Source organism: Mastigoproctus giganteus, chromosome 4, assembly GCF_048544385.1.
Source record: "Mastigoproctus giganteus isolate SK-2022 chromosome 4, ASM4854438v1, whole genome shotgun sequence".
Classification (NCBI taxonomy): Eukaryota; Metazoa; Arthropoda; class Arachnida; order Uropygi; family Thelyphonidae; genus Mastigoproctus; species Mastigoproctus giganteus.
The window spans coordinates 197,777,412-197,800,789 of record NC_143578.1 but is presented as its reverse complement, the minus strand read 5'-3'; the positions used below and the strand labels follow the sequence as shown (position 1 = coordinate 197,800,789).

General features: G+C 39.1%; 1 protein-coding gene across 1 annotated transcript in view; it reads left to right on the top strand.

The window, feature by feature from the left end:
- Positions 1-23,378, top strand: part of LOC150087313 (E3 ubiquitin-protein ligase LRSAM1-like) — a 533,929-nt gene that overhangs the window by 329,881 nt on the left and 180,670 nt on the right. The window contains exon 13 of the mRNA XM_090372443.1: positions 13,769-13,843. Within this exon, the coding sequence (XP_090228569.1) occupies positions 13,769-13,843 (75 nt within the window). The remainder of the gene's footprint in view (positions 1-13,768; positions 13,844-23,378) is intronic.

Below are 23,378 nucleotides of genomic sequence, written 5' to 3'. Positions count from 1 at the left end.
ATTTGTGCCATTCAGTGCATAAAATGCCACTCTCTTTTGAGTTACTCTACCCAAAAAACTGTAACTTCACATTGTTGTCATTCTTGTAAAATCAGTCTGGGAATAGTAGCACAGAGAAACACTTATATCCACCTTCTTTACATTTACCACAGAAAGTAAAGGATGAAGTGACTAAAACTTGTGTCTCACTATGTTAAAAGGTGTTAGACCCTTTGACAGTGACTGGTTCAGCTTTATAGAGTACTCCTATTTGTTAATAAAAGTAGGGTCACAGGGAAATCTTAATGTTAGAGATGTGTTACCAGATGTGTTTCTCACAGCACAAAAAGAAGCTGAAAAGTTGCACAAAACACTCATCCTTTGTATTCAGCTATTAAGTGCATCTGCCAACTTTTGGGCAGATCGCACGTCACTATAAGCACATATCCTATATAACACTAACAGTACACTATATTGATGATAACTGGAAGCTATAGACTAAAGTACTATTATTCACTTGTGAATTTCCAGGTGATCATAAAACTGCCACTAATGTCAGAAAGGAATTGAGTCACAGGCTTCTGAAGATAGTCTGTGACTCAATGTACTTTCACTTGAGGTTAAATATATTGTGACATACCTCAAACTGTTTGGTCTTGTACATCACCATTCATCAAGGGTGCAGGTCACATTGGTATAGCAGAATAAACATATACAAATCATTTGATGCTAATTATCAAGATATTGAAAACATTCTAATAGAACTCTGAAAAAAAGACAGAATATCTTATGTTCAACATGAAACCCTATACATGCTCGCGAAATTCCTTATACCATTCAAGAAGCTTCACTGCAACTTGAAGCAGATACATATGCAACACTTCCACTTGTTCTGCCAATACAATTTAATTTACTAAATCACTTGAACGTGTTGGTTTCTATTGCTCATGAACTGGCTTAGTTAAAAAATTGGACTCGTGATTCTGAATGAAAAATTCAAAGCTCATAATTTGCATAGAGTTGCTTTCTTCTTGTGGCCAAATTTCCACAGTTAAGAATGTTTTAAAGTGAAGAACAAGAAGAAACAAAGGGTGACGTACTAAATTTAATAGAAAAGCTTAATTGTGACACAGAATTCTGAACCACTGCGATTACATCAAGAAAGCTTTGTGAGAAAAGTGTGAGCAACAAATATATAAGAAAGAATCCAATGATAATGGATTTCAGTAAGTTTTAAGATGCAACTGAAGAGTCAAATAACTAGGAAGCTGAAATTGAGAAATACATGACTATCAACGAAGAACATGTTGAATTTCATGACTTACTTGATTGGTGGAGAAACCATGGACATTCATTTCATTTTTATTAGCAAGCAGCCCCTAGCCAGAAATTGGCAACTCCTCTGTATAGTATGATATACAAATAATATACAGAAATATAAATCAGAAATATAAATTGTGGCACAAGGAACCACAGGGCACATGGCACAATGAGCCATATGACATGAATAAGAGCAAACATGGCACATGGAGCCACTGATCTTACGAAGTCAAGTGAGATGAAGACAAATAACAATATGGTCACAAGTAACTACATAAATTATCCAATAAGATTAGTCTGTTTACAAAGGAACACGGTGATCATTAACTACCAAGTCAATTACACTGTTTATTTCAGCAACTGTTTAACTGTTACACAGAATTCATGTCAATAGTCTATGAGCCTTCTACTGTTTTTTCCTCAAGTTCAAGCATAATAATCTTCTCTGGAATAATTTCTTGGAAAATTTTTGAAAAGCCTGAAAATCTTCCTCAGTCTAAATTAATCAGTCTCATCGCCCTCAGTCAGGTGAGCAAGATTTGGACCAGCAAATAAAAATTCATTTCTGAGATCCAAGTACTCATGACAATAATATAAAACATGGCTCTATGTCTCCAGAGCTGTACAGTGATACTGCAACCTTTCCAAAACACCCAGCTGATTCAGCTTTTCTGAAAATGAGCCACAACCGGTTAATAAAAACATAGTTTGTAGATTAGACACAAACCATTTTTCTGGTGGAACATCAACAATAGAAGGAAATAACCTGAGTTATTTCACCTTTATTTGAATTAGGTCATCTATGATTCCAAAGAGTCATTAAGATATCTAAGATTCGCTTGGCCTCATTTTAGGATCATTAGCCAAATCTAACTCATGATTACGAATAATAAAAGGAGTGGCATGCTGAATGTTGAAAGTCATTAGTCTTTTCTTAGTTGCAGTCCAAAGGTTTAGTATAGTAGTGTGGAGTTCCAGCATTTGTTATCGTGTACACACACTTTTTTTTTTTTTTTAATTTTTATAGCAGGAATCCTTATTCCTGCTATAAAAGGAGGTGATTATCCCCTTTTATAAGGCAGTGGTCAGGCCACACCTTAAGTACTGTATACAGATCTGGAGGCCTCATTTTAGGAATGATGTAGAGCTACTGGAACGAGTACAGAGAAGGGCAACAAAATTAGTGAATGGAACAAAGGGTTCTTCTTACAGAGAAAAGGTTTAAGATTTGCAAATTACAGTGTGTGGTGACTAGGCACCTGCAAGGTGATCTGATTGAGGTCTATAAGGCCTTGAATGGTTTGAGCAAGCTCAATGCTGACAGGATTCTGCCTCTAGCCCAGATTAATCGCCTGAGGAGACATAAATTCAAATTTAAGAAAGACAATTGTAGAATAGATGTGCGGAAGTTTGCCTTTAGCCAGCATGTGGTTGATTACTGGAACAAACTTCCATCTGTCGTAGAAGTTGACTGCTTAAATAAATTCAAGGCAGAACTAGACAAACATTTGGAGCAATCGGATGGGTGAAATGAGAAAGGTTTAATTTTTTTTTTTTTTTTGACTGATGTTGTATAAGCTTGCTTTCTTGCATCATATGCCTCTGCTAATGCTAATGTATTAGTAAATGTAGGCCAATCATTCATTTATTGCAGATGCTTTTTACAGAATCAGCCTCAAGATCAGTAAACTACAACAGTAAATAAAACCACAACAGTGTTTATTTTTAGCCATCCCAGACTTGCCATGCCACTACAAGTGCTTGTATAACATGTAGACCAATCACATTTCCATATTTAGCAACATTTTCAACACACAAGATTTTTTTCCTTCAGAAATTTCCAAATGAAAAGTTGCTTTTTTGTTTGGGAAATTTCTGAAGGAAAGGTGTCTTTTGGTTGACCTTAAAATGCCATTGTAAATTAGAAAGCTGCATAACTACTAAGAGAGCAGATTGGCTTACTTTCTAAGAATTAAATCTAAATTATTTATACTGTTAAATAAAATTTTTCACATTGCTATATCAATTTGTTTAGCTGATGTAGCAAAATAGATACCACTAATTTGTGGTTCCACACCTTGTACCATAAACATGACACACACACTATAGACACAACTGCTAATGTATCAGTGAGCCCCCACAAAGAAACAAGCAGACTACAGCAATACTCTGCATAGCACTGATAATTGGTACCGAAACTGTACCATGTTATGCGAAACCGTGCTGATTGAGGTATAATTATAATGGGTTTTAACTGAATGCTTACCAGAGAAACAGCCTATAAACAAATTATAATAAATCTATAAACAAAATGTCCTTGATAGCCAATTAAAAGGATTTGAAATAAAAAAATATTGCAAAAATTAAGGTAACATCATGATGCAGTTTGCTTATCAATTTCAAGGAGAGTTGCATCATCAAGATCATTTGCATATGAGTCACTGCAGTCACGTAGATTGGCAGTGTCCAAAGTTACGAATCCCAAGTATTTTCCGAAATTCACAATGTGTTTGGCAAATGTCTGTACTTGCTATTCAAAACCAGTGAAATCATTTGCCAAATGGGCTGAAACATGCTGCCAAACAGAATGTATGTTGTTGGCAGTGATTTCTAGCTAAGATCCAGATATATTTTTGATTGTATTTAAAGAGGTAAAAAATAAATTGTGAAATGAAAACTATCATGTCAGAATGGAATTAAGAATACTGAACACTGTTTCCCATTGCTGCTGAATGCTTGAGGGGAGCTATTGGCACATGTGCATGTGGACAACAGAATTGGCACCCCAGCATATATATCTACGCATATCTAGGCTATTATAATGCAGCATATATGTAGAGTACGAATCTAGGCTATTGAATGAGTTTTAATACGTACAGTAAATTTTTGACTTAAACTTAGTTGTAAACTGTGTTACAGTGAAACCCATGCTGCCAGGCATGGGTTTAACTGTAATGTTTCACTTCAAAACATGGGTTTTGAAGCCATGCTAAACGAGGTACTGCTGTATTTGTTTAAAAGTGGTGTCATTCAAGATAAGTCATGATTACACAAATTATATTAGCATTTCCATTAGTAAAGGCACATGATGCAAGAAAGCAAGCTTATATAGCATCAGCCAAAAAAAATAAATCTATTTAAGCTATCAACTTCTACAACAACAGATGGAAGGTTGTTCCAGAAATCAACCACATGCTGGCTAAAGGCAAACTTCCGCACATCTCACCTACAACTGTTTGTCCTCAATTTGAATTTATGCACTCTCAGGTGATTATTCTGAGCAAGAAGAAGTATCCCATCAGCATTGAGCACGCTCAAACCATTCAAGGCTTTATACACCTCAATCAGATCACCCCCCACAGTTGCCTAGTCTCCAGATACTGTAATTTATAAAACTTAAGCCTTTCTTCTTAAGAGCAACCCTTTGTTCCATTCACTAATCTTGTTGCCCTTCTCTGCACTCGGTCCAGCAGCTCTACATCCTTCCTAAAATGAGGCCTCCAGACCTGTATACAGTACTCAAGGTATGGCCTGACCATTGCCTTAAACTTAGTTGTAATTATCATGTAATTATCATAATAATATCATGTAATGTAATTATTAGTTGTAATAAGGAGGTAATTATCCCCTTATACAAGGGGATAATTACCTCCTTATCCCTGCTAGAAAAATTCCTTTATATCATTGAAAGTCATTAGTCTTTCCATTTTTAATTTGCTGTTGGTAACATCATCAGTTGGCCCACCGTATATAATTTAAATAGCGTCTCAGATCTCTGTAGTCGACTTTATAAAAGCAAAAACCCATCCCTTTACCCCCGATGGTAGTTACCTCTTTGAGTAAATCCCACTTCAGCACACTGTGATCACTGCCACCTAGTGGTTCCTTTATCTGCAGATTCTTAATGCATGAAGAATCACTACTGATAATCAGATCAAGATTATTACTCCCTCTAGTTGCCTCCCGAACATGCTGCTGTAGAAAACAATCATCCAATAAATCCACAAAAGCCTTGCTTGTGTTTGAGCGATCAACCCACAAATTCCAGTCAGTATCTGGGAAATTAAAATCCCCCATTATAAGACTCTCTGATTTACTGACCCACTCTATTTCCCTGTACAGTTGTTTATTATACTCATCGGAGTCATTAGGCCTATAACACACTGCTACTCTCAATTTTGATTTCCCACTGCTTATGTCACACCAAACTGACTCGACACTGCACTGTCCAGCTGTGACGACTGGCTGTACTTCCTTGATTTTATGTGTTTCTTAACTAATAGCATAACCCCTCCCCCCTTCCTATCCTGTCTATCCTTCCTGTACACATTGTTCTCCCCAAATTCCATTTCTGCATTCCTTATATCTGACCCCACATCTCTGATATTCCAACAATGTCTGCCTTTGATGTTTTGACCAATACCTCAAATTCATCAAATTTATTAACCAAACTCTAAGCATTGGTGTTCATGCAAGTATACACGAACCTGTTCCTATTCTTAGCTACACTAACACAGCCCACGTGTTTATATTTACTGCAATGACTCCCAGCAGTCTCTGAAATCCCCTGCGTCTTGTTTTCCAGGCAGCTGTTCATCCCGATAGAAGCAGTGCAAGAATCACTTTCCACTTAGCCTCTTCCAGTGGCTACTATTAATCTATTACTCTGTGTATCCCCCCCCCGAGCTAGCAGTTTTCCGACCAACCTAACACTGTCTCAATAGCTTCAGCAAATATTGTTGCACCCTTTTCATTTAAGTGTTTCCCATCCCTGTAGAAGCAGTGTTTCTGAGAAAAATTCTACCCCTTGAGCCTTGCACAGTCTCTCTGTGGCCGAATTGATCTACAAGGGTCTCATCATATACTCCCTCCTATCGTGCCTGGGCAGAATTGCAGACACTTTCAAATTCAGCCCTAATTCACGCCTTTTTTTCAACAGTGATCTCTACTTGTTAAGTAATTCTGCCAGTCTCCTACTCTTAATGTCATTAGTGCCAACGTGTACAATAATATCACCTTTTGTGCCCTTAAAAGATGATATCTGCTCTACAATGTCATCAACCTTTGCTCTTGGCAGACATACCCTGGTCCTGTTCCACCTATCCTTTTTGCATAATATGTTCCTTGTTTCTCTGACAATAGAGTCACTGACAACTACTAGTTCCTGTGTGACTAGCATATTCTGCCTTGGGGGTTGCTGCTGTGTTGCGCGATGCTCAAATGCAAGCTCTGGCATTGATGAGCCCCTCAATTTAGATCCTTCGAGGGCATCCACCCTGTCCAAGCTCATATAGGTCCATAACAACACTGAGTTGTCGCCTGATTTCCTCACACTCCTTACATCATGCACACACAAAGACATTCCCCTTGGCAATATCATGTCCGATCCCTGATTGCTCCACAAACATCAAACAAGCAGTACATTTTAAAAAGCTGTGATTCAGAGGACAACTGCCCCCCCCCCCCCAGTTCTCTCCTGAGCCACCGCACCCTATTAGCTTGAGCCTTTTGCTTTGCTGCTGTGGTCTGAGTCATGATTTCGATTCAATTTGAAATAAAAATTTCAATTTCAGTACATAATTATAACCCTAAACTTATATCCCAATGCAGTTATAACGCTATATATATATATATATATATATTTTTTTTTTTTTCAGTAACCAGTATTATCTCCAAGTTTCGTTATATAACTGCCATATCTCCTATCAAGTTACACTGTGCTACCACTTTATTAGGTATGCCACTGCTGTGCAATAGATATTATCAACACACAAATGGTTTGTCCTACGACGTTGCAAGTCACATGACCACAGTTGTGGATATAAATGCAGCAGAACAACCTTTCTAGATCAGTTAAGCATACAAACCATAGCAAGAATGGGGAAAGGAGTGATCTAACAGACTTCAAACGTGGCATGGTAGTAGGTGCAAGATGTGCTGGACAAAGAATCTTTGAAACAGTAGTTCTTCTGAACTTTTCATGCACCATAGTTTCAAGTGTGTATGGAGAATGGTGCAACGAACAGAAAACATCCTCTCAACAGCACTCCTGTGGAAGAACACCACTCCTGAGAGAGGCCAGAGGAGGATGGCTAGAATTGTGCAAGCAGACGGACCATAACGTCGCACATCATGTCAGAATACAACCTTGGTGCGCAGAACAAAATATCGCAACGGACCACTAGTCGCACTTTGCTGCGAATGGCTACAACAGCCAATGGCCACATTGCGTACCTTTGTTATCAATGGAGAACAAGAGAGGCACAGTAACGTCAGCACTGGACTATCGAGGATTGGAAAACAGTTGCTTGGCCCGAAGAGTCGAAATTCCTGGTTTATCGTGTTGATGGAAAGCTCAGAATTTGGTGAAAACAACATGAATCCATGGACCTGTCATGTCTAACGACTACTGTGCAAGGTGGTGGGGTCAGTGTTATGGTGTTGGGAATGTTTTCTTGGCACATGTTGGGTCCATTGATACCCATAGATTCATGTCTGAATGCCACATCATACCTAAACATCGTTGCTGACCAAGTGCATCTGTTCGTGTTGACAGTTTATCCTCAGTCAGATGGTTACTTCCAACAGGATAATGCGCCAGTGCACAAAGATCGAATCACTATGGAATGGTTCCAGGAAGATAACAATGACTTTTCTTTGCTGGAGTGGCCAGCTCAGCTGCGGATCTCAATCCTATTGAACATCTTTCCAGCTCATAACAAAGATGTTCAATCCTATTGAACATCTTTGGTATGAGCTGGAAAGGGCTGTTCGCTGCAGGCCTACACCTCCTTCGAATCTCAAGAAACTGCGTGACACACTCATGTCTGCATGGTACTCCATTCCTGCACATTTTCAGCATCTTGTTCAATCCATGCCTAGACGAATTCAGCCTATTTTGAAGACTAAAGGAGGCTCAACATGCTACTAGGTAGGTTTACCTAATAAAGTGGTAGCACAGTGTATATCTATTAATTAATAATGTTATGTTTGTAAAATCTAAGTCGTTATATGTACAGGTAGCCCTTGATTTATGTCGGGGTTAGGTTCCTGGGGGGACAGGTGGAAATGGAATCGGCTCAAATGGAGCCCTTTATATAATGGAGCCAACTGTAACTCACAGGGTTAGGTTCCGGGCACCAAAAATTTTACCTACCACTTTGCATCTATTGTTTTATTTTATTAGCATTCTTCGTAGTTGTAGTAATAGTCGATGGAGGCATATTCATAGCCCTACACACATTAGAGTGGTTCATCAGATTCTATCCTCCAAATATTGCACTAGGATTCAATGAACTACTTTTATCAAACATGGCATGCTTTTATTCTATTAAATTAAAAATTTTATAATACGATTGGGGAAAACTGTACACGGCTCTCACTATTATTATTATTATTTAATTTATTAATAGCACAATTAATAAAAAAATGTTAGCATAATAAATTTCCAATACGTGTAAATAACGTAAACAACAACCAACTGAATGCTTCCCCCATGGACCTTTACCACTCATGTTCATGAGTGGCTTCTTTGAGAGCGGGAATCTTTCTCTTCTCTGATGTGAATGCGCTAATTGCTGATTGGCTCATATTGTCCTAAATCATGTGAACAGTGCATGATACATAGCACTGTATGATGCCGATAAATTTTGTCTGATGATTTTAAACTTTCAATTTATAAAAAAATTGAAATTTTGTGGCCCGAAATTTGAAAAAAAATGTATTACATAAAGTTATTGAACTCAAGTTTTATTCATCATAAAATTCATACAACTCCTCGTCACTGTCAAAACTCCCATCCATTAGCTTGTCCTCATCTGTGTCTGATGACGAATCACTGTCTTCATATATTGCCTCGTCCACAGTTCCATCTATGGCATTTGAAATGCCACACTTCTTAAATGACTTGACAATGATCTCAATCTTGATATTATCCCAGGATCTTTTCACCCAGGTACAAACTTCTCCTATAGTTGGTTTCTTCACTCTTCCTGCTGGTGTCAAATTGTCCCCAGAAGACTTAATCCATTGGTTCCATTCGTCTCTCATGGCAGCTTTGAAGGGTTTGTTAATGCTGACATCAAGTGGTTGGAGCTGGGATGTCAAGTCTCCAGGTATGACAGCAAGTTTTGTTTTTTGCTCTGCAGCAATCTTCTTTGTCTTTTTTGTTATGTGTGTGTCCTGAACTGATCAAGCACCAATAGGGCATGTGTGAAAATGCAACCATTTTCACTTATGACGGGACGTTTATGAAGAGAACAAGCGCCCCATACTTTTGTGACTATGCTGTATATTTAGAGCAACACCTGCTCGCGGGGAGAAGGCGGAAATATTTCTGGTCCCCGCACGTGCAGTGAAAGTCACCCTGTGGAGCGTCAGCCCTCCGCCGGTCGCCTGTTATCTAACAGCCGGAGGTCATTTGTCCGAGCGGAGTGGACAGGCGTCCGGGCGCATTTGTTGACAAAACAGCAAAGGAACGTGATTCTCGTGTGGAGATGCGAGGCTACATCTTCCAAATGACACTTTTGGGATAAACAGAATAAGACATCCACTGGAGGTTTGTGTTTTTGAAAGTCTGGTGTGAGGAAGTGAAAGAATTTGTGGCCATCAGGCCTTTGTCCAGTCTGAAGGCACAAACCCTACCAAAATAAAGTCTCCTCCACACCACCTCCATAAATCCAATATTTTATGGGAGCAGAGCTCCAAAATCGACAGTCCCAAAGTTGTTGTTGAACCGTTGAAATTAACCAGAACAAATACGCAGGGGAAAGCAAAAGATAAGGGGGAGATATATATACGAACCTAGGGAAAAGCACAGGGAGTTCAGGTCGTGACGAGTTTAGAGTTGGGAGTTCGGAGTTAACAGTTCGGAGTTCTGAGTTTGGTTTTGTTGAAGCGAAGTCTGAAAGTAGGAGAGAACGGGTGAACGAGAGAAAATACAGAATCCTGTTCGAGAGAAAGCAGATCCAACCACGGATAAAAGAGTAGCAGATATGACCGAGATTGACGATCTTCCCAGAGTATCAACTCCTGAAGATATGCAGATTGAGTCTGGTAAGTCAACTTTCCATGTCCCATTAAACAACTGAACTAGATAGTGTAAAAGGCGATCCTATTTACCCTTACATAGACTTCTCTCCTCATAATAACTTATCTTGTTAAGTATAGAGAAAAAGTGATATTTTGAACTTAAGGAATACACATCACATTATAAGTTTAATATTATGATCGCTTTACAGTTGTTTTGTTACAAACGTCATTAGTGTCTTACATGAACCACTAAAATGTTATTACCTCGACGTGATGTACTTGGAGTTTTTCTATAACAGACAGCAAGCACGAAACTACACGAAGAACAACACTACCACTACTATTCAGCTAGTCAATTTACATTAAGAGGCTAATTATGTATTAACGTAAAGAGGAGTAAGCCACATGTTACATGCCCTATTCTAAAAAACTGTACTTGTTTACTGAGTGTACATCTTATTTGTCTTGTGTAATAAACCATGTTTTGTTTAACAACCTTTGCCTATTGATTACTCTCTGATGACACATGATTTCTTTGAATGATTACTGATAAAGAACTGTTAAGGCGGCGCTTTTGATTCTGATCAAATAGAAAGGAGTCAAAGGTGAATAATCACAACGCGATCTTGATGTTGCAGATTTGCTCAACGTCCATCTGAGTAAGTTTTTAGAACACGGGATTTGTCCTAACTAACTACTAGACGATTACATGAAAGCCAGGTTTCTCCGGATATAAATATTAGTGTAACTCTTGCAAAGAACATTTGATACCTAACTGACACATCACACCATAACTGAGAATTGCTGGAACCGTAGCAAGTTATACTACAACGGAGAAAAGGCCTGCGCAACACATGTTTGCATAAGAGCCCACCTGGGCTCCTGCTCCAAACTTTCTCAAACCAGATCTTCATTCCCTCCTGATCCATCCAACCCTTGTCATGAACGTGGGCAATCACTCCTCAAGGAATGTCTTCTTTTGGCATTGTTTTGCATTTGAAAATCAGCATAGGAGGCAGCTTGGTTCCGTCGGCACAACAAGCTAGGACAACTGTATAATGGCTCTTTTCATGTTCGCTTGTCTTCACAGTTAGTTTTCACCCCCTTCTTATCAACAGTTCTGTTACTTGGAACATCAAATTGAAGGGGGACTTCATCCATATTTGCAATCTGTCCCAACTCAAACTGATGTGTCTTCCGACATTGAATGACAAAACGATGAAATTCAAGGACCTTCTGCTCATAGCTTTCAGGCATCTTTTGGGCAAGTCTAGTGCATGTACACATGCTTAGTCCATTCCGTTTCATGAACCTGAAGCACCAATTGTGTCCTTCTTTGAAATCAGTAATTTCTTTTTCATCAGCAATTCTTCTTGCCTCATGCTGAACCATCTTTGTGGACACAGGAATTCCAATTACCCTTTGCTTTTCAATCCATATCTTCAATTCCCTCTCTAAATCAGGCCTTTTTGCTGACTTGCCTCTCATGGCCTTCTTCTGCCGTGGCATTTTCAGTAGGTTTTCTTCTTCCCGTAGCCAGTCTCGGATTGTTTTCTCAGTTGGTGGAGGACCAAACGTACGTTCAGCAGCACGATTTCCATTCACTTTTGCAAACGGGATCACTTTTAACTTGAATTCAGCACTGTACGAAAATCTTTTCTGAGCCATTTCTGGGCAGAACGTGGCAAAACGTAACCTAATATACCGGTACCAAGTGCGAAACAATGAGCGCAAAGACAACAAGCGCGAAAAAGCGGGAAATGCAAGTAAAAAAATCTACAACCACTGTATAAGACGCACCCAGTTTTTAGACCACAAATTTTTCGAAAAAGGGTGCATCTTATACATAGGGAAATACAGTATTAAAAAAGTACAATTTAATTGACAATGAAGTTTAACCAGATTAATAAATTTTACTGATTAATTGAACAAGATTAATAAATTTTACTGATAAATTTATAATACTATACTAAGCTAACAGATATCTAATACCATGTTACTTATTTCGCTATCTAGTTCAGGATATGTTTGTTTGTTATTTGGTTTTTAGGAGCATTACCAGTAAGGCCAATATTGCTCCGGGGATATGTGGTGGTCATTCCCTGACCTTTCCGCATCCTCCGTATTTGGTGGTCACGGGCTTGAACCCCGGTCTAATCAAGAAGCATGTGCTACACACTGCTGCTCCTGCCCACCTGGCTACCAAGGCTCCAGTTTGGAATATACATTGTATAGCGTATAACAATGACGGCATGTTGCGAACGGTAAATCTATGGACACTAATATTAATTAGTTTTCAAAATCATGCTATCTAAATTCAAAATAAACCAAGGAGCTTGACTAGATCTATAAGTTACTTATAGAAAATAATTTTATATAACAATTAAGTCAATAAAACGGATAAATATAAATAAACACTTAGCGTTCGCTGGAGCTGCAAAAGCTTTTGAAACATGTGGATTGGATTCTCTATTGTGAAAATTAAGACTTATGCTTACTTATGGCTGTCAGAAATCTACAGTCTACTAAACCCTATTCAGCAAACTGACTAGTTCTGCAAAACAGTCAGTTTACTGAATATATTACGGAGGTATTTTCATTTTGACTTGCCATCTAGAACTAAGATTGAAATGGCCTCCATTATTCATCTTGTTGAAAGAAGTGAAAAGTGGCTTTGCTGATCTACTGAGAACTTGATAATTTATAAAAATACAATTTTTAATATCCATAATAATACATAAAAATAAATAATATTAGTAAATTAATAAGAGGAGTTTACCTCAATATAGTGCGTAGAACACTTCCGTATGATACCCTCCAGAAATTAAAACGGAAAAAATGAAAAAATCGACACCTTACCGGTACATTAGAGTAAAATATAAATAATTAAATAATCAATTTAACACAATTCAAATCAATTTAAAACAATTAAAAATCAAATTAACGCAATTAAAAGAATCTAACGAAAATATTCAAAACGATTTTCCTTCCTGAAGCTGACAATTCTTTTCGACCGTATGTCGTGATCACAGGAATGAAAATTACCAAATCGGGTTAAACCTGATACTTAAATAGAGATTATTTGTCTTCGTGCATGCACGTAAAGGTCCACACATCGGAGATCAAATATGGCCGCCGAACATTGAGGTATATTGAGGTAAACTCCTCTTATTAATTTACTAATATTATTATCAACGTAGAACATATTGAGTAGTACAGCTCTGATTCATACTATCTAATAAAAATAAATAAATAAATAAATAAAATTTATTGATTTTTATGTAATAAAATACTATAATCCTTTTCAGAATAACTTTAGTCAAAAAATTCAAAATTTCTGATGTTCATTTGTAATTTCAAGTATATTTTTTTCATACACAGAAATTATAGATTTTATATAGTGCAATTTGAAAATGATTTGTTATTTTCTGTCTTTTAGGAAACATATCAGAGGGAAGCTTTTGAAGCTCTGCAGTTAGAAAAAGATCAAAGACATAGAGAAATAAGTTATCAGGTATGTGCAATATAAAATTTTGGTAATTCCAGATGTTTTAAACAAATAAGTTATTTCCAGTCAATCAGTACCATCTCCCTCCTTGGGATATAATTTATTCCACTTATCTTGAGCGTGCTGCTCGAAGGTGAACTTCACATAGGCTAGTATTATATTATTCCCTAAGACTTTGTAGCAACAGAAATATACCCTCCTCATTCCTGAGGTGTCTAGTTGCATAGCTTTACAGTCCTTTTAAACCATTCTTTTAGATACAATATACAGTACTTAATATTTTAGAAATAAACTATAGTTACCTTTATTCAGTCAGTAAGATTTCTTCTTTACCAAATCTCCTTATGCGAATAAATTTGGTAAAGAAGAAAATCCTATTGACTGAATAAAAGGTAACTCCTTGTTTATTTCTAAAATATTAATAGAACATAGGAAAAATTGAGCATACATAAGCTCTCATTTATGTAAACAGTACTTAATGAGAGCTTACATATGCTCAATATGCTCAATAAAGGAATAATAATTTTTTTTTTAATAAATCATTGAGGTTATACCATGTGTCCTATCAGTAATTTATTGGACCTTTTCAAGTAGGAAGAAGTAATAATTATGTCTTTCTAACTGTCTATTTACATTATACTGAAAACTTAAAATTCAGTTGTGTTATGATCTCTAAATCTATTTCTTCTTAAACTCCCTTTTTCATAAAAAAGAAATTTGATGAATTTTGAAGTACTGGTTGAAGTCATCAGAAATGGATATTGCAGGGATATTGGAATCACAGTGCTGTTCAGACATATTGGATTGAGAAATTGAATATGTTGAGTATAATGTTTACAGAAAAAGACTGGACAGTGGTGAGGAAGTGTAGTTATTCTTTTGGTTAAGATGCATGTAGACCTTAAGGCAGTGAATGCAGTTGATTAGAGTGACCATTGCAATATTCATTCAGCTTCGTGCAACATAAGAGCTGGGGAAAACAAAAGTGAGAGTAGCAGTGTGTTATAAGCCAAAATGACTGTAATAAGTACAAAAGCTATACAGACAAAGATAGTGGGCCAGTAAACCAGAATGTTTTATAATGAGGGATTTTAACTTTCCAGCTATTGACTAGCACTTGTGGATCTGTTACTCATACATAAGACTTTTCTGTATTTAACATACCAGCTTTAACAAGCTGGTGTGTTACTTTCAGTGAGTTACCCTGAGAGAGAGAGAGAGAAAGAGAGAGAGAGAGAGAGAGAGAGAGAGAGAGAGAGAGAAGTAGAAGGGAATCACCAAGAAAGAGAAGAATGATGATATTCAGCTCAGGACCCTGGGTGTGCCAAGCCACCCATGCCTGGGGTATCTTGATTTGGGGCTACTTAATCCTGTAGTTGTGGCACCCCCAATTATTATAAATATGCTGAGGCTACACCTGACAGATGTAAACTCATTATTTTTGCATTTGTTGAATTTTGCTGAGAGTGTGCCAATATTTCCTTTTTTTTTCCTTAATGGATTACAACATTTACTGAATTCGATTTTTTTTTTTTTAAACAAAGCATTTTATATGCCTATATTAGATGCTGTTATTGACTTAATTTTCAAATTTTTAAAAATGTATTTCAAATTTGTAATGCTGTGAACTGCATGAAATTTGAATATTATGCAAATAAGATTATTATTATTATTATTAGCCATATGGTGCAAGGAAGCCTGAGGTTTATGCTGCACCAACCAAAAAAAAATTTCTGAAGTACCCCGAGAGAGAGAGAGAGAGAGAGAGAGAGAGAGAGAGAGAGAGAGAGAGAGAGAGAGAGAGAGAGAGAGAGAGAGAGAGAGAAGTAGAAGTGAATCACCAAGAAAGAGAAGTATGATGATATCCAACTCAGGACCCTGGGTGTGCCAAGCCCATACTCACCAGATGTGAGCCCTGGGGTTATGTTGCTTACTCAGAATCCCGGGTAATTGTTGCTGTAAAGTAATAATTACTCAGTGATTATTATATTACCACAATTATACATTTCAAATACCTATTATGATTCAGAAATAATAATGATTATTTCAAATAAATCTTTCAAAAAAGGCAGTTTAAGAGCCTTAGAAACCATTCATAATCATTTAATCACATGGGAGATTTCATAAATAACTTGAAAAAGAAAAAAACATAATTCTAAGCTTTGTAGCATCAGTAGGAGCCATTTTACCATGTTAACATTACTATGAGTTAAAAGCAGATGGTGGGCTTCATCACTGTGAGTTAAAAGATGATGGTGATCTGCTATGTGCACTCACACTATACCTTTGAGAGAACAATAAATGAATATTCACTTCTTTGCCCTACATTTAGGAAAGAACTGAAAATCAAAGATTATTATTATTGTTGTTGTTGCTCTTATATTATTTCTCCCTGATTGGGGGATTCCACTCCGCGATGGGTACTGCTACCAAGTACACAGGGTGGTTGTAATGTCTGGTGTTACTGTCGGTTGAGGAAATCTCTGACTATCCTACAGGCGTTCAGGATTGCGACTTTTTGGAGTTCCTTTAGCATTAGCATTAGTAGAGGCATATGATGCAAGAAAGCAAGCTTATTCAGCATCAGCCAAAAAAAAAAAAAAAAAAAAAAAAAAACACACCACTCCCATTTCACCCCTCCGTTTGCTCGAAATACCTGTCCAGTTGAGCCTTAAATTTGTTTAGGCTATCAACTTCAACAACAAGTGATGGAAGTCGGTTCCACCAACCAACCACCCGCTGGCCAAAGGCAAATTTCCGCACATCTATCCGACATCCGTCCTTCCTCAATTTGAATTTATGCCCACTGAGCTGATTATTCTGAGCAAGATGAAGAATCCCATTGGCATTGAGCATGCTCAAACCATTCAAAGCCTTATACACCTCTATCAGATCACCTCGCCGGTGCCTAGTCTCCAGACTCTGTAATTTGCAAAACTTAAGCCTTTCTTCGTAAGAGCAACCCTTTGTTCCATTCACTAATCTTGTTGCCCTTCTCTGTACTCGTTCCAGCAGCTCTACATCCTTCTTGAAATGAGGCCTCCAGACCTGTATACAGTACTCAAGATGTGGCCTAATCATTGCCTTATACAAGGGAATAATCACCTCCTTATCCCTGCTAGAAAAATTCCTGTATATCATTGACAATCCTTGTAGGTGTTCTCTGGGAGACCTTGCTGCTAGGCTGTATGTAGAGTCTTTGATACCATACCGGTGGTTGACACGATGATTGGGATGGTTGATACTTCTTGCATATGCCACATCTCCTTAATCTCATGTCTCACTGTACTTCCTCTTCTAGTGTACTTCCTAATTTTTTCCTCATGGGTTTTCTGGACATTGCTAGTGTTCGCTACCGCTATGTCAATCAGGTAGGTAGCCTTTTCCATCTTGTCCACAAGGGTTATGTCCGGTTTATTGTGCAGGACGGGCTTACCCGTTATTATGGCACAATCCCAGTACAGCTTGTGGTTTCAGGTCTATAGTACTGCCTGGGGTTCGTACTTGTAGTATGTTACACTTTCTTTGGTCAACTGGTATTTCCTCGCTAGCTTCTGATGTATTATCCTGGCTACCTGGTTGTGTCTATAAGTGTACTCAGTCTGGTCCTTGCACCCCGCGGTGATGTGTAGGATCGTTTCTGAGGCAAGGTGACATCATCGACATGTGTCATCTGACATTCCAGGCTCCTTCACAATGTATTTTCTATAGTTTCTGGTATTGATTACCTGGCCTTGGATGGCCAGCATGAATCCTTCAGTCTCGGGGAAGAACGTCCCGCTTGTGAGCCATGCATTGGAAGCAGTGGTGTCGATGTGATCTTGATGGAGGTCATTGTAGTGTCTGCTGTGGAGTGTCTTCTTTGCCCATCTTTCAAATTCCATCCTGATGTCCTTGCTGAATTCTTTGGTAATCCGGAGTAGTTGCTGGAGTTGCTTCCCGGATGCCGCTTAGAGCTTGATGTCATCCATGCACATCAGGTGGGTGAGGGTGTACAGGTTCTTTCTTCCTTCTTTGAGGTTATATTCATACTTGCTGCCGTTGAGCATGGTGGATAGCGAGTTGAGTGCTAGACGGAACTATAGTGGGATCAAAGCATCTCCCTGAAAGATTCCTCTTCTAATCGGAATTGGCTTGGTTGTGATGTTCTCAACCTTAATGATGGTACTCCATTTCACCATTGTTGCTCCTAGGAAGTTAGTCACTATCGGATTGACCTTGTAGATCTTCAGGGTCTCTATTAGCCAGCTATTAGGTACGGAGTTGAAGGCCTTGTGGTAATCAATGTAAACCACGTATATGTTACGGTGCTTCTTGAAGGCTTGCTCCATAACTGCGGTATCTATGGTTAATTGCTCCTTGCATCCTTTGCTCCTCCACTTGCATTCTTTCTGCTGTTCGGCCATTATGTTCTGACTCTCTAAGTGGTCTGATATCTTCTTAGTTATGCAGCTGATCAGGATCTTGTACATTGTTGGGAGGCATGTGATTGGCCTGTATTTCGCCGGGCTTCAGATGTGTGACTCCATCAGTGAGAAACTTTGGGATTATCTCCGGGTGCCTTATCATTCCATTTCAGAGCTTCTTGTACCATTAGTTGTGGATGTTATCAATTCCCGGGGTTTGCCAGTTGTGGTTGTTCCTGATAGACTGTTTTACTTCTTCTTTTCGAATCTCCCACTCCCTCATCTCTTGTATATCCTTAATTTTCTTCCGTTCTACTTCTATCCAGGGTGCTCTGCTGTTATGTCTTACTTCACTGCTCCAGATATTTTCCCAGAACTCTTTGATCGTGTTGTTCTCGGGTGGTCTGTTTCCTGCTTTCTCAAGTTCACCCAGTTTCCTGTAGAAGGCTCTTTGGTCCCCGTCGAAGATTCGGTTGTTTATTTTCCTCTGGGAGCTCTCTTTGTATCGATGTAGTCTCTTGCTGAGAGCGAAGAGGTTTTGCTTCAGTGTGTCCAAGTATTCTCCTATTTTCTGATTTCTGGTCTCATGTTTGCTGTGGACATTGTCTCTCTTGAGAATACTCTTCACCTTTACAATCAATTTCTTACTTCTATTACCCTGTTGGTACTGAGTCAACTGACCTATCTTGACTCTTAATTCTATCTTTTGCTGAAGTCTTCTTTCCCAAGCTGGCGGTTCCTTCTGGTTTCGGTTCTTCTGCTGCTGGTCTCTCGTTTCTTTTCCAATAATCCTAGTGGCTGCTGTGGCAGCACAGTATACTGCTGTGTGGATAGCCTCTAGCGTTGCACCATTGTTGTCAAGGTAATGTGGCATTATTTGCCGATTCAGGTGGTCTGTTACTCTCAATAGTATTTTATTTGGCCTCTGCTTATGTATCACGTGGGTTCTTGTGAGGTTATCCTTCGAATTCTGTTAGGGCCTTCTTCCACTCGTCTTCTATTCTGGATAGCATGACTTTGTCTCTTTCCACTTCAGCTACTCTGGGTTGTGTTTCTTCTTGTTGTTCCTTTTCTGGTTCCATGGTATACTGTTCCTCCTCTCTTTCCATATTGACAATATTCTTTGTGCTTTGTAGCAGATCGCTGACATCCTGCTTGATTTTTTCCAAGATGGCAGGAGCTATTAGGTTCTTCGTGACGACGGTTCTTCTTTGGTCTGCTAATCGCTGTTCGGTGATCTGAATATCTGGGTATCGTTCCAACCACTTGGTATGTAGTCGCAATCTGTACATTGTCGTATCGGTCTCCAGCCTGGTTATTTCATAGTATGCTCGCATGGTGTGCGTATTCATTTCAGTGCTCCACTTCGCATGTGTTGGCATTTTCTTCCTTCTTGTGTGGTCACTAGTGCAGTTGTGCAGGAAACACTTCCAGTTGGTGGGGCTGGACGGTCTTGCCCTTCTCTTGTGGTAGCCTTACAGGGGACAGCGGCACTTTCTCCACTGTCTAGCTCGGGAGACTGTCTCCAACTTTTCGAGCCGAAACCCTGCCTAAGACCTGAACACGAGTGACTATCCTGCACCACACTCAATGCAGTATGAATAATATTTATCTGCGACATCATCCATCTACGGAGGTGGACTTGTTTAGCTTTGGCTTATGTCCAGTGGTTTATTTATTTATTTAGTTGTCAGGAGTGACACCAGATGGCACCACTATCTGCCTCAGCCGTCACTCCTACCTTGGGGAAGGTAAGTCTAATGGGGTAATTTTTGCAGTTTTTTTTTTTTTTTTTTATCATTTAATATTATTATTATATTGGTCTCCCAGTGTAATAGAGCCGCGTTTGCTTCCACCAATGCGGGATTCGAACCCAGGTCCATCAGGCTGGTAGTCCAGTGTCTTAACCACTGGGCCATCGCACCATTATTATTATTATTCTTCTTCCCTGATTGGGAATTCCACCTCGTGACGAGTATAACTACCAAGTACACAAGGTGGTTGTTGTTATGTCTGGTGTTACTGTTGGTCGAGGAACTCTCTGACTATCCTTGGTGCCTCCATAGCCAGGTGGGCAGGAGCAGCAGTTCGTAGCACACGTTTCTTGATTAGACCAAGGTTCGAGCCCGTGACCACCAAATAGGGAGGATGCAGAAAGATCGGGGAATGACCACTGCGGAGCAATAGGGCCTTAATTGCTAATTCTCCTAAAAACCAAATAACAACTGACTATTATACAGGTGTTCAGGATTGCGACTTTCTGGAGTTCCTTGTAGGTGTTCGCTGGGAGACCTATTGCTGCTAGGCTGTTATGTAGGGTCTTTGGCACCATACCTGTATTTGACATGATGATCGGAATGGTCGTTACTTGTTGCATATGCCACATCTCTTTGATCTCCTGTCTTAGGTTCGTGTACTTCCTGATTTTTCCCCCATGGGTTTTCTGCAGGTTTCCAGTGTTGGAAACAATCAGATAGATAGCCTTTTCCTTCTTGTCAACAAGGGTTATGTCCAGTCTGTTGTGCAGGATTGTCCTATCTATTATTATGGTCCCGCCCCTGTACAGCTAGTGGGTTTGGGTCTCTATGGGTTCATAATTGTAGTACGATACACTTTCTTCAGTCAACTGGTATTTCCTTATTAGCTTCTGATGCTAGGTCATTTGTTTGTTTGTTTGTTATTTAGTTTTTAGGAGCATTAGTAACTAAGACCATATTTCTCCAGGAATATGTGGTGGTCATTCCCTGACCTTTCCACATCCTCCGTATTTGGTGGTGACGGGATCGAACCCCGGTCTAATCGAGAAGAGTATGCTACGCACTGCTGCTCCTTCCCACCCGGCTACGGAGGTGCACTACTTGGTCGAGTCTATGAGTGTACTCAGTATGGGTGATCACCTTGCACCCTGCGGTGATGTGTTGGATCATTTCTGAGGCCAGGTGGCATCGTCGACATGTGTCATCAGACACACCAAGCTCCTTTGCAATGTATTTTCTATAGTTTCTGGTGTTGATTGCCCGGTCTTAATGGCGAGCATGAATCCTTCAGTCTCGGGGAAGAGCATCCCACTCGTGAGCCGTGCATTGGAAGCAATTTTATCTATGTGATCTTGATGGAGATCATTGTAGTGTCTGCCATGGATTCTCTTCTCTGCCCATCTTTCTAGCTTTGTTTGTACCTCCTGGTTGGGGGGGGGACTCCTTGCTTAGGTTGAGTGGGGTATACCGTTTGTCTATCATCCTTATGGCCTGGTGGAGTGCTGCTGCTGCGTATTTCTTTAAGTAATCCTTCAGGTTAACTATCGCTGTCTTCTGTTGCTCAATGAGGTCTATCAAGCTCCTTCTTCCCAGACAATTGTCAGTCTCTCCACTGCACATTTCAGGTGGTGTTGGCGGCTCTTGGTCATTATTTTCCTTGTCTTTCTCATGATATCCTCCAGCTCAGTGTTACTGGACTAATACTGAGCTGGAGTTATGTTATTATTATTATTAGCCATATGGTGCAAAAAAGCCTGAGGCTTATGCGGCACCAGCCAAAAAAAAATTACCGAGTTACCCTGAGAGAGAGAGAGAAAGGAATCGCCAAGAAAGAGAAGAATGGTGATATCCAGCTCAGGACCCCTGGGTGTGCCAAGTGCATACTCACCAGATGTGAGCCCCTGGGATAAGATTTTCGTCTTCAGCCAACAATTAACATCGGCTTATTATATTCGAGTTATACCTCACAGATGTAGCACCTTGGTTGCATGGTTAAAAGCTAGAACTTCTGTTAACACCCAATATCCAAAATTAAAGTAATATAAGTAATGGAATTGACTTATGATGATGATTAAAATGGTCTTGGACAATTTTTTAAATACTGTGCAGTGAGACCAAATAAGGATGTTACCAACATCATCAGTTGGTCCCACAGCATACAATTTACAACATCATCATCATCAGCCATTTTCAATCCACTGCAGGATGAAGGCCTTTCCAGCAACTTTCCAGTTCCTTCTGTTTTGAGCACTGGCCATCCATTTACTACTCAAAAACTCACGAATTTCATCTATCCATCTCCGCCTTTGTCTTCCAGGTTTTCTTCTAGCTCCTCTTGGGTACCATTCTGTTATTTTCTTAGTCCATCTGTCATCATGTCTTCGAGCTATGTGTCCTGCCCAAGACCATTTTAGTTCTTTAGTTTTGATAACAATGTCCTTTACTTGAGTTTGTTGCCTAATCCATGTGTTTCTCTTCTTATCTAACAGTCTTATTCCCAATATGATTCGTTCCATTCTTCGCTGTGTAGTTCTGAGCTTCTCTTCCATTCTTTTGGTGAGTGCCCAAGTTTCACTTCCATAAGTCATGGTGGGGAGTATACATTGGTTCATTATTTTACGTTTCAGACAAACTGGGATATTTCTCTTCAGTATGTGACTATATTTCCTGAATGCTATCCATCCAAAATTTATTCTTCTCTTGACTTCCAGCCATTTATCATTATTACAGCTAATAACTTGTCCCAGATAAGTATATGACTCCACCTTTTCAATTACTGCTCCTTCAATCATTATTTCCCTTTCCGTGGCATACTTGTTCATCATTACTTTTGTTTTAGCCATATTCATCTTTAGTCCAAAATCCTTACTAACTGTGCATAACTGATTAAGATTTTCCTCTAATTCTTTGGGATCGTGGCTTATGACCACAATGTCATCTGCAAATCGTAAATGGTTTAGGTACTCTCCGTTCACATTGACTCCTTTCTGCGACCAGTCTAATCTTCTGAAAGCTTCCTCAAGGGCAGCAGTAAACAGCTTCGGAGATATTGTGTCTCCTTGTCGAACTCCTTTCTCGATTTTAAATTTCCTACTGTCTTTGTCTAGTCTAATAAAGGATGTAGCACTCTCATATATTTTCTTTAAAATCATAATATATGGAGTATCTATGCCTTGTCTTTCCAGTGCCCGAAACATTGCCTTATGCTGTATGGAGTCAAACACCTTTTCATAATCCACAAATGCCAGGCATAATGGTGTTTTTATATTCATTTGCTTTCTCCATTAGCTGTGATATTACGTGAAGGTGATCCATAGTTGAGAATCCTGTCCTAAAGCCAGCTTGCTCTTTCGGTTGATTCTCATCAAGTATTCTTTC